Source organism: Homarus americanus, unplaced genomic scaffold (assembly GCF_018991925.1).
Source record: "Homarus americanus isolate GMGI-L3 unplaced genomic scaffold, GMGI_Hamer_2.0 scaffold36734, whole genome shotgun sequence".
NCBI lineage: Eukaryota > Metazoa > Arthropoda > Malacostraca > Decapoda > Nephropidae > Homarus > Homarus americanus.
The window spans coordinates 9,362,840-9,375,786 of NW_024733126.1; the positions used below are offsets into that span (position 1 = coordinate 9,362,840).

The 12,947-nt window shown below is 43.2% G+C and overlaps 1 protein-coding gene across 2 annotated transcripts in view; it reads right to left on the minus strand.

The window, feature by feature from the left end:
• The window catches only part of LOC121869332 (uncharacterized threonine-rich GPI-anchored glycoprotein PJ4664.02-like), a 143,378-nt gene extending 139,215 nt beyond the window's left edge, over positions 1-4,163 (minus strand). For both annotated transcript variants that reach the window (XM_042370627.1, XM_042370626.1), the window contains exon 1: positions 4,028-4,163. In XM_042370627.1, coding sequence (XP_042226561.1) covers positions 4,028-4,123 — 96 coding nt within the window. In that variant the 5' untranslated portion in view covers positions 4,124-4,163. The remainder of the gene's footprint in view (positions 1-4,027) is intronic.
• Positions 4,164-12,947: the final 8,784 nt, after the last annotated feature.

A 12,947-nucleotide genomic window follows, 5' to 3' on the forward strand; every position in this document is an offset into this window, starting at 1 on the left:
TCTCGCTCTGTTTTCACTGGAGGTAACATCTTGCTTGAGACTCTCTTCAACTGAATGCTTTTTTTCTTTGTTTCCAAGCAAATTATTGGTCATTTTGAAATTTATTTTACATATTGACAATATATAATGCAGTGCAGTGTTGATTTAAAGAAAATAATCTTGAATTACACCAAGAGAACTAAAATTTTATGGGTGAAATGGTGCCAAGGGGTGACTTCTCTTCCACCCCAATGCCTTCTCTTCTCCCTTCTCCTCCACCCCCATTCTAATTCCCATCATCATCATCATCCAGGAGCCTTCTACATACACACCTCAAAGTAAGTGAACTTTTCTACCTTTTTTGTTGAATTTAGGCAATTTTCGGTGAGCTGGAACCAATTACCCAAAAACCCATTGAAACAATGGTTTCGGTTAACGAGCAACCTGCTGGAACGGATTGTGCTCGTTAACCGAGGGACCACTGTATTATTACAGGTACAATGTAGTATTAATACAGTGTTAGTATTTGTATTCGCATTATTATTAATACAAGGCTTTACTTTGTGCAAATATTATGCATTTGCATCTACAAGTATATCAAGTTTGTGGCCCGCAAAGTGTGCCACCATTCATGAAGTGGCCCATCAATCAATATAATTGCCCACCCCTGTCTTACTGATTGAGTGTAAAATGCCAGTTCTTATTGACACATAAAAATACATAAAATTATATCAGATCTAAAATACATCCCATCACTACTAACTATTGAATACTTTTGATATGATCAACTCTATGAATAACAGCATACCACCTGAATATATGACTGTCAATAGATAGTTATACAGTGTAATTCATGTGTTCTATTTTAATTGTGGGAACCAATAAGCATATTATACCCTGTATACAGATGGTAAGTGGCATTAAATATAAATGTTTTTTAGCAGTATCACTGGCATGCCTGTATTGTGAAGTGTTGTGTGAGTGAGGTGCTGTGGTCATGGTAGCAGTGAGGATCATTTTCACAAATGTGCTCAGAACCATCATGAAATATCACAAGATTGATATAACAGTGGAGTAGCCCTCACAGTTTAACCCAACCCCAGTCTCCAGACATCCAGCACCATAACTTGTCCACCAATCAGCTCTATCATTACAAGAATACTACCCATTCATTCATAAATTTGGCATTGTGACGCTGCCACATTAACGTAAACATTACCACAGGGGTGCAAAGGAACTTTTTGAGGCAACTGTACATACACCTTTACACACTAAACTACAGAAGGTATACACTGTTCACTCTGCTATGTACAGTACTTTCACACTTACTATATGTACAGTACAGTATATGTAACTGTAATAATTTTTTACATCTTAACATTATTCTTGGTTGACTGTGTCCTGGTACAGTACTACACAACACAAATTGTATGCAAAAATAGCAGTAAACCAGGAAACAGCCTTGTACAATACAATGGCAGCAGAATACAGTATGAACTAAGCGCGAGTTACCCAAATGGCAAGCCCACCCAAGCACCCAGCACGTGGGGACACGGAAATTTGTTCCCATGCCTTGAATGAAGTGATTTTCTCGAAAATTTTCAGAAAATGCACACAATTTCATTCTCAACATCTCGTTCCCATGCCAGGAATAGAGCGAATTTTTCCAAAAGACTCAAATTCATTTTGGATATTGGAGATTCCCGCTAACAGGGAGATTACTCATACAGTACACTAGCTAAGAATATGTTTTTGACCTTAGAGATTTTTTTTTCCACATTTTGTATATGTACATGTAACCCAAGTTAAAAGCTGAAAAATAACTATTTCATAACATATACAGGGAGTTCCTGGGTTATGAATGGGTTCCTGAGGATGTTCTAAAGTTGGATTTGTATAGAACACATGCTATGTGCATACTGTACTTACAGAACAATGTTTAAAATCCCACTATATCATAGTCTAAGTCCTTATATACATCTAAAATCATTTAATTTAAGACAAAAGAAGAAATAGAATGACAAAATACAGCAAATTAAAGTAAAAAAATAAGTCATTAGGTAAATAAAATCCTGTAAATTTCAAGTTTAACCTCGTTCGTAAGTCGGACGTTCATAACTCAGGAACCTCCTGTATACTACTGATAATTCATTGGGTGATAAAACAGTTGGAAAATTCATCTCTCAGCCTGGTAGCAAGAGGGTTCACATTATTATTACTTTACAATCAAAATAAGCTAATGCCATTTTTTTTTTTTTAACAGAAGCATTAATGTCGAGGCAATGCCATATAGTATCTCTTGATTTGGACATAAATAAGTAATGGCGGCTTCACTGATAGCATCCCACATTATGTAGAAGCGCCTTGAGAATCAAAACATCAGAAAATCAAAAGTAGGAAATATGCAATTTCTTCACCCATTTCTTTCTAATTGGGAAGTAAAACAGATGTTTTCTTCCATAGCAAAGTTCCCAAAAATTACTCGTTCGCATGAGTCCGATATCTAGAGTAGCTACTGTATTACCGTAACACAAAATTTAAATGCCATGTCATCAGTAATATAGAAACATGAATCTCAAGCGGTGCCAGTAAGTAACTTTGTAAGTATGTACAATACAATATTTATATATATATATACTTGTACTGTATATGACAATTGCAAAATGATAAGACACATGTACACAGTAACGAATGACTACTGTACAACTTTGTACACGATCCCAGATGTATTAGCCTTACAGGTGTATACATGATGCCAAGCATATAGCCAAGACTAGCACCCAGCACCTTATACAGAGGGTAAATATTTGGCAGTGGCTATTTTGCCATGACTGGCTAAGTTCCTACTAACACTATTTTATCGTGAGTGCACTCTAGTTGGCTAATCGTCCATTACTGGCGAACAATGCGAGAACTATATTTTATTGTGACTAGTGGCATTTGGCATTTATTTCACAAGGAGTTGATTGTTGTGTACCTATAAACATACCTAACCATATTTCTGTTGTGCATGGAAACTAAGCATTATAAAAGAGGCGACATTTACAAGAACCTAACTTAACCAACCAAAGAAACCTACCCAACCTTACCTAACTTCCTAGCCAGGGGGCGGACCCCGTATTATAAACAAAAAGTACTTAGCCACTCGGAGCGCACTCACCGTAAAATAGCATTAGTAGAAACTTAGCCGGTCACGGCTAATGGCATATATAAGTCATTTGAGAGTGAAACGTCATAGAAGTGTCTTAGAATTGTCGACACAACCCATAATAAAGATAAAAATCCTAAGATTTATATGTGGTCCAAAAGTATGAGAACCTAACAATTCCATCTAGAAAATCAAAACTTGATTGATTGAGCTCCAACAATATAACCCTGACCATAGCTATCTAACAAGAAATGACAATCACTAAACATATATCCCAATACTTTAACAACAACTACCTAACTCACACACCACAACATTAAACATTTACAGTGACCAGTGAAACATTTCCTAGATCCTCTTCACTGTGGCTGATAAAACTGCATCATTTTCCAGCATTACCAAAACAACATACCACAGGATCAGAATTAGCAATTAGTCTTACCTTAATGTTCATGGCTAACTCTTGTATCATTCTCGTGCGATACTAACAACTGAGTCAGGTAGAAATCAACACTCCTCTTAAATCACACACGCTTTACTAACACCTGAATATATTTTAATTGAGGAGACTACGTGACAATCATCAGGGCCTCAGGGACTGGCACTCAGCTCGTTTCCACTCAGCGATAAACAACGTTCCTTTTTCCTTACACTGCACTCATATTTTCTATTCACTTGGTATTTTTTATTATTCGGTTCTCACAAGACTTTATGACGAAATTAAACTCCATCCTTGAATTGAAACTAAGGCGAAAATACAGTAAAACTCAACTGAATTTCCACCGAAAACAAGGAAATTTTCTATCTGTCAACAATAATTACACTTTCGATTATTTCCCGATTCATTGGTTATATGATCCAAGAATATTTTTTTTATTATTCTTCGAAGACCCAACTTACTTGGTGAATTGTGGAAAATTGCTTGCTCGTCTCGTGTGTGGCAGAATCGTCATTTTTATTATCACTTTGACCGCCCTCTTCATCCGAGGCAGCCATCTTCCTTTCTCACAGGCTCTCACAGCTCCGCGCTCTCTGATTGGTCAGAATCCTAAACCTAACTCCGATCACGATATATTTATAAAAAGAACATACATAGTATTTATTTGGTCTATTAAAATTATTTTCCTCATTTAAACTCAAATTAGAGTGCAACTTGTAAATTTCTAAAACCTTTAATTCATGATAAAATAAATGTATCAATGGGAACATATGACACAAGGCTTACGAGGGTAAAGATACATTATAGGAACAGTCCCAACGCTGTTGTTGTTATTCACCAGCAGACGATGGATGGATGAGCTTCGTCGTGCACCTCATACACACGCCCACATAAATAATTTACTAAACTTGACATTTTCTTCCACTTACTATGGCATCCTATTCAGCATAACAGTGATGACATTACCGAGCAACGGTTGTCGAAACACAGAGGCTTAGAATAGTTAGTGTTTGTAGCAAGGAACAAAAACAGTATTTTGGGGACCATCAAATAAGAACAAAAATTGGAATTATTACGATGTGACTACCATTAGTACGACAACACAATAGTGACCGTTTTATGTGTACTCGTTTATACAATAGATGAGTGGTCACTTGATTTTTTTTGCATGGCACATCAACGAATCTAGTACTGTGTAATAAATATAATCAACAGATAAAACAAGTTATCAAAATGCTATTTATGAAACAACACGCTCTACAACGAAATTTTATACTTTAACAGGATAATCTAGAAGTATGAAAATCATTGAGAGCCCTCTTGGGACTTGCCATATATCTCAGCAACACGTTTTTAACTTACACCCAATATGTAATTTTGAGCATCGTCCTGTTACCAGCTAAAATTGTTAATTTCAATGTTGACGTAAATACTTTCATATACGTTTATAGTGAAGGCTAACAATACATTGGGTAACTTTAAAGCCTGGCCATTAGCCACCTTACAAAAAAAAAAGATTATAGCTGTAATATAATTGGAATATGATAATATCCTCATATTTTACTTTTACTTTTATCCTCTTCGCCACTGATCGGCTTGTTAGCCGCTTGGGCAATCGGTCACGTCTCTGATTACTTTTCCTTTTCATTTATCTTTTTCACCCAAAGATCGGCTCGCTAGCCGCCCGGGCGATCGGTCATGTCTCTGTCACGCACTGTTGGCAAATACTGGGCATGCACCGGCTCCTGAATGTACCTGAACCCGCTCCAGTGTAGGTCAAGTCTTATCTTGAAAGAGCTCACACTCGGTGCCGTCACAACACTCTCTGGTAGATTGTTCCAAGAGTTTACAACCTTCACTCCGAAAAAGTTTGCCCTCACAGTTTTCTGGACTTGCGGCTTCTTCAATCTTGAGCTGTGACCCCATTTGGGGCGAGCGTCCGCCAGTTCCAAGTAAGGACACTGTGGGGTATGCTTTTGTTTGGTGTTCACTCAGGATGGAATGGAGAAAGGAAACTCACAATGTGCTCTCTATATACATGTTGTATTGGATGTACAATGCAGCTTGGTGCTGGGAAGGCAGCGTGGTTACAAGCGTGATGTAGAGAGAGCTGGTTGGTGAGAGTGCTCAGAGAAGGACAGCTTGTGGTTCGCCATGCTCGCCAGCGGGAGAGAGGACCGCCAGGCAGGCGGAGGAGGAGGTATGCCAGGCAGGCGGAGGTGTTGCTGGCTGCGGCTGTAGGTAGAAAGAGAGGCAGATCACCACGAGGTCAGGTCTTAAATAGCGGGGGTAGGCGTGGCATAGCAGTTGACCCCCGCTCCGTGGTGTATGGCGGCGCTGGTTGACCTAGACCACGAGGCATACACTGGGGAATTGGTGGGGTCGGCTAGGCAGCGACAAACAGCGTTTGTAGGGGAGAATTCCACTACAATACTCCCCCTTCCCTCCAGGCGGTGTAGGAGACTTGTTGTCTGCAGGGTTGCATAGCACATGTGAGGCAGAACGGGCGGTGCGTGCCTCATGTGAGACAACGGCGATGGCGTGATGAGCCGGTCGCTGGATACAACTGTCTAGATACACAATATCTGTGGGAGTAGAGAGGGAGAATAAGGGTGTGTGGAGGCGATGAATGTTGTGCTTCCCTCACGGCAGGTACAGAGTCGACAGATGCGCCTGCTGGGGTGTGTGGACCTGGGTCAGGAGCAGGGGCTGTGTCAGCAGCAGCGGATGAGGGCTCGTGACAGCAGCTGGGTCCACGACAGCAGCAGGGTGCAGGACATTAGCAGGGAGTACCTGAGGGAGAAAAGAGGGGTGTGTGGGTCCGCACTCAGGAACAGAGGCCGCATCAGGGGCGGCAGGGGTTACTGCTGGGCCGGGGTCGGCGTCTGAGGCAGGACGGGTGTGCTGGGGTCGGTAGGACGTGGTGCTTGGGGCAGGAAGAGGAGCTGGTGTCTGCTTAGAGTAGCAGAGCTGCTCTAGGGTGTCTAACCTGCGGTGTAGAGACAGTAGCTGTAGAGCCGATGATAGCTGCTTGTGTGTGGATAAGCCAGTCTTCCATGTTGCTTGAAGACTGGGAGAGTGATCAGTTTCTCCTCCATCCTGTGTGAGTGCGAATCTCCGGGAGTCACCATTTGTGGGGTTCAGGATGTTTGGTTCACACTCAGGATTGGATGGAGAAAGGAAACTCACAATGTGCTCTCTATATACATGTTGTATTGGATGTACAATGCAGCTTGGTGCTGGGAAGGCAGCGTGGTTACAAGCGTGATGTAGAGAGAGCTGGTTGGTGAGAGTGCTCAGAGAAGGACAGCTTGTGGTTCGCCATGCTCGCCAGCGGGAGAGAGGACCGCCAGGCAGGCGGAGGAGGAGGTATGCCAGGCAGGCGGAGGTGTTGCTGGCTGCGGCTGTAGGTAGAAAGAGAGGCAGATCACCACGAGGTCAGGTCTTAAATAGCGGGGGTAGGCGTGGCATAGCAGTTGACCCCCGCTCCGTGGTGTATGGCGGCGCTGGTTGACTTAGACCACGAGGCATACACTGGGGAATTGGTGGGGTCGGCTAGGCAGCGACAAACAGCGTTTGTAGGGGAGAATTCCACTACAACACTGTGGGGTATGGGATGTTTGGGTTCACACTCGGGATGGGATGGAGAAAGGAAACTCACAATGTGCTCTCTGTATACATGTTGTATTGGATGTACAATGCAGCTTGGTGCTGGGAAGGCAGCATGGTTACAAGAGTGATGTAGAGAGAGCTGGTTGGTGAGGGTGCTCAGAGGGAGGACCAGCTTGTGGGTCGCCATGCTCGCCGGCGGGAGCGAGGGCCGCCAGGCAGTGGCGGAGGAGGTGGTGTAGCTTGCTGCGGCTGTTGCTAGAAGAAGAGAGAGCACCACGAGGTCAGGTCTTAAATAGCGGAGGTAGGCGTGGCTTAGTAGTTGACCTCCATCATGTAAGCGGCGCTGGTTGACCTAGACCACGAGGCATACACTGGGGAATTCGCGGGGTCGGCTACTCAGCGACAAACAGCGTTTGTAGGGGAGAAATCCACTACAACACTCGACTGAGTAGTGCCCCTTGAGATGCTTATACACCTCAATTAGGTCACCCCTTGCCCGTCTGTAGTATAAGCTAGGCAAGTTCAGGCGCTCCAATCTCTCAGGGTAGTTGAGGTGCCGAAGTGCAGGCACCAGTCTAGCATATCTCGGGGACCAGACGGGGTGACAGTACTCCAGATGGGGAAGCGCTTCACCTAATAATTTATTTGCCTGATTTACCTTCTCGCAATGGCCCGAGAACTTCAGCTCATTGTCAACATACACACCTAGGTTCTTCTCACATTCAGTCTCAAATAGTGCGGTTTCTTCATCCCGTTGGGACATATGATACGCCTCCTTACCTTTGGTACGCCCCAGATGCATCCGCTTACACTTCGTGACATTGAATCTCAGCAGTCATTTCTTCGACCATTCTTAGAGCTCACAGGGATCCTTCTGCAGCTCTTCACAGTCCGCTTGGTTCTTGATTTCCCGAAATAATATGGCGTCATCGCCAAACATATGTATGGAGGAGTGTACAACGTCAGGCATGTCATTTATGAAACAAACAAACAACAGCGGTGCCCAATACACTGCCCTATGGTACCCCGCTTGTGACAGGTACAGATGATGATTTCGTGCTATTAATCACCACACACTGCTTGCGGTCATGTAGAACGTCTTCTATCCACGCTAAGACATTTCCCCGAATTGGGGTACACTGTCGAAAGCCCTGGGAAAATCTAGGTATATATTGTTGATATTACCAACCCGTTCCAGAATATGTGTCCAAATGTCCAATACCTTGAGCAATTATGTTACACAGGAGCGCCCCGGCATCAAACCGTGTTGGCAATCCTTTACAAGGTTGTTTCGTAGTAGATGTTCCATCGCGGCATCTCTGATAATACTCTCAAGTACTTTACATATTCGTTGAACAGTTTGTCAGAGAGTGTCGTGACGGCACCGAATGTGAGCGCTTTCAGGACCTGGCCAGCACTGGAGCAGCGAGCAGGTTCGGATATTCAGGAGCCAGAACTTGCCAACAGTGGGTGACTAAGACGTGACCGTAAAAAGTACAGGTCACTGATCTTCCCTCGGCCTGGTCACCTGTAGTTGGAAGCGCATATAGTGCAGATGCACTGGGGCCCCCAACAAACTATGAATATATATATATATATATATATATATATATATATATATGTATATATATATATATATATATATATATATATATATATATATATATATATATATATATATATATATATATATATATATATATATATATATATATATATATATCACAGTGGTGGATTCGGGAATATCAAAAGTGGAGGGTCCATTCCAAGAAGTTGTGTGTGGAAAAATGTGGCGAGCATAGTGAGCCCACCCAGTTGGTGGGTTTTGGGGGAGCTGTAAGCCCCTCGATTTTTTTTTTTAATCTGACTAATATCGTGGGCATTTTGAGGCCATTTTGAAGCCATGTGCACTTGATGTTAGGAGATATTCTGAGGTCAATAGTGATTACTTTTTACTATACAAAAAGGTCTGGGTACAATATTGTACTAAGGAAAAAGTATTGGAATTTTCTGATGAAAAGGGGATCCGAGCCCCCTAGATCCGCCTTTATTTTATAATATAGGGTGTCCATAAATGATTACCCTGATTAAAGCATGGTCTACCACTGTTTTTAGTTTAATCATTTATGGACACCCTGTAATATCCCAAAGCGAAAGAAACAATAAAGCTATTGCCACAGATCATATATTTTGTTTCTTAACTGACTACACCGTTCGTGTCCCAAATGTGTCTGCACGCCACAGTATCACTCAAGGACTATTCTCTAATCCTTGGTATCACTGACCATGAGTCAGTGTAGGGTTGTCACGTCCACCTTACGATATTTTCAGTTTACACTCAAGTCTTTTACCCATTTATGAAACAAATCCATCATATTATTTTTTTAGTAAAATGTTAATTTGTCTTGGCATTTAACAGAAGATGAGTTACAGCACTTTTCTTACTTGTGAGACACACCCACCAGAATAATGTCAATGTAAATCTTGGCGCATGAGGAACTACAATGAAACAACCTATATGCCCATGGAGAGACCCAATCGGACAAGAATAAATAGATAAAACAGACAGCCAAGCATGAAGGATGAGGTACTATGGAGACAGTCTGTGACCACCGTCCATGACCTCACTTCGACTTACCAACTAGACACCTCTTCCCTCCCTGACCAGATATCCCTCCTCCTAAAGACAGGCCTGGCACTTGACATTATTAGGGACCTGCCACGCTTTGCCATAAACAGATAAATTGTACCAGGAGTTTTCCCCCACACACTCATCATTCTGTCACTTTATGTAACTTGCTGACAAAACCCATGACCCTTCAGGTTTTTACGCCCTCAATGCATGAGTCATAAACGCAAGTATGAACTCTGCATGCTTCCCAGATGGGCGCTGCAAACACTTCTGCGCTTCACCTTGCACAGGATGAAAGGGGGTGTCCAATAAACTAGCCCCCCTCGGGGCAATCTAAAAAATCTAATTCCCAAGTGACCCTGTAGTGGATACTCTCCCCTACAAACTGACAAGCCTAGCCGCATTCCAATGCGACGGGATTCAGCAACCGGCAAGTTTCTCACGGCGGGGGGGGGGGGTCGCCACCTGCGATGCTTGCATCCGGGTTTACTTCCGGTAGCCGAGTATATAAGCTCTCAGTCTCGCCATTGAAATTCATTGCAACTGGCTTCTTCCCTACCAAATTTAAAATAGCCAAAATCAGACTCATCCCGAAAGCAGGAAAGAACCATACCCAAGCAGAGAACTACAGACCTATCTCACTACTGGAAACACCCGGTAAAATATTGGAAAAAATAGCCAACCACAAACTCAGAAATTTTCTAGACCAAGAAAACAAATATAACCCGAGACAGCACGGCTTTCGGAAAAATCGAGGAACCAACACAGCAATAGAACTAATATACAAACCCAAAGGCGTTTTACCGCTATGCAAAGTCGAAATTGAAAACACGAGTAGGAGTATCAGACCTGAGGCTGGTGGATGGTAGTTACGCAGATTCTGACCAGGATAAAGCTGAGGCATTGAACAGCTTCTTTTCCTCAGTGTTCACAAGAGAGGATGCAACTAACCTTCCTGCGTTTGAGGACAGACGGTTCGACACAGCACTGACCCACATTGTGTTCACAGAGGAGGGTATTAGAAATAAACTGTCCAGGCTAAAGGTCCATAAGAGTCCCGGCCCTGACATGGTGCATCCTAGAGTGCGAAGAGAGTTGTGCAACGAGCTTGCAGAGCCCCTGAAGATCCTGTTTTGTAAATGCCTGGATGAACAAATGGTCCCCAGTGAATGGAAAGTTGCTTATGTGAGTCCTATCTTCAAGAAGGGCGATCGTCACTCCACGAACAACTATAGACCGGTGAGCCTGACCAGCATAATATGTAAAGTACTTGAGAGTATTATCAGAGATGCCGCAATGGAACATCTAATACGAAACAACCTTGTAAAAAATTGCCAACACGGTTTTATGCCGGGGCGCTCTTGCTTAACACAATTGCTCAAGGTATTGGATATTTGGACCCATATTCTGGAACGGGGTGGTAATATTGACAATATTTACCTAGATTTTGCCAAGGCTTTCGACAGTGTACCCCACGAAAGGCTGAAAATCAAACTGGAAGGGTACGGAATTCGGGGAAATGTCCTAGCGTGGATAGAAGACTTTCTACATGACCGCAAGCAGTGTGTGGTGATTAATGGCACGAAATCGTCATCTGTACCTGTAACAAGTGGGGTACCACAGGGCAGTGTATTGGGCCCGCTGTTGTTTTTTGTTTCATAAATGACATGCCTGACGTTGTACACTCCTCCATTCAAATGTTTGCCGATGACGCCAAGTTATTTCGGGAAGTAAGAACCAAACGGACTGTGAAGAGCTGCAGAAGGACCTCTGTGGGCTCCAGGAATGGTCGAAGAAATGGCTGCTGAGATTCAATGTCACGAAGTGTAAGAGGATGCACCTGGGGCGTACCAACGGAAAGGAGGCGTATCATATATCCCAACGGGATGAAGAAACTACACTAGTTGAGACTGTGTGTGAGAAGGACCTAGGTGTGTATGTTGACAATGAGCTGAAGTTCTCGGGCCATTGTGAGAAGAAGGTAAATCAGGCAAATAAATTATTGGGTCTTATAAGAAGGTCGTTCAGATATCTAGACGGTCCGTCCCTCGTAAAGATCTTCAGGAGTGAAGTGCTTCCCCATCTGGAGTACTGTCACCCCATCTGGTCCCCGAGATATGCTAGGGACTGTCAGTTGGTTGAAAATATTCAAAGGAGGGCCACCAGACTGGTGCCTGCACTTCGGCACCTCAGCTACCCTGAGAGATTGGAGCGCCTGAACTTGCCTAGCTTATACTACAGACGGGCAAGGGGGGACCTAGTTGAGATGTATAAGCATCTCAGGGGTCACTACTCAGTTGAGTGTCCTTACTTTGAGCTGGCGGACGCTCGCCCCACAAGGGGTCACAGCTCAAGATTGAAGAAGCCGCAAGTCCAGAAAACCGTGAGGGCAAACTTTTTCGGAGTAAGGGTTGTAAACTCTTGGAACAATCTACCAGAGAGTGTTGTGACGGCACCGAGTGTGAGCTCTTTCAAGACAAGACTTGACCATCACTGGAGCGGGTTCAGGTACATTCAGGAGCCGGTGCATGCCCAGTATTTGCCAACAGTGCGTGACAGAGACGTGACCGATCGCCCGGGCGGCTAGCGAGCCGATCTTTTGGTGAAGAAGATAAATGAAAAGAGACGTGACCGATCGCCCAAGCGGCTAACAAGCCGATCAGTGGCGAAGAGGATAAAAGTAAAAAAAAAAGAATCAATTGCAAATGCTGCAAGCAACAGAGACCAATGTAATATAATTCTAAGAGATGTGTCAAAAGCATTTGATAAAGTCTGGCATGAAGGACTGAAGTTGAAAATAATCAAACTGGACATGCCTTCCAATATCCCAACACTACTATGCAATTTCTGAGACAACAGAAAGGCCAAATTAATCATCGACAACCATCTAGGACAAACTTTCAACCTTCATAGTGGAGTTCCACAAGGCAGTAATATATCGCCGACATTATACACTGTATACACAGCAGACATGCTGCAACCACAGCAATCAGAATATATAGCATACGCAGATGATGTCACACAGATAGTCAGGTACCCAGGAAAATCCAAACAAAAGATGGCCATCAGAACAAGCAGAGAAATAGAGATAATAAATAACTATGAACGAAAATGGAAGATAAAAACCAATGTCCAAA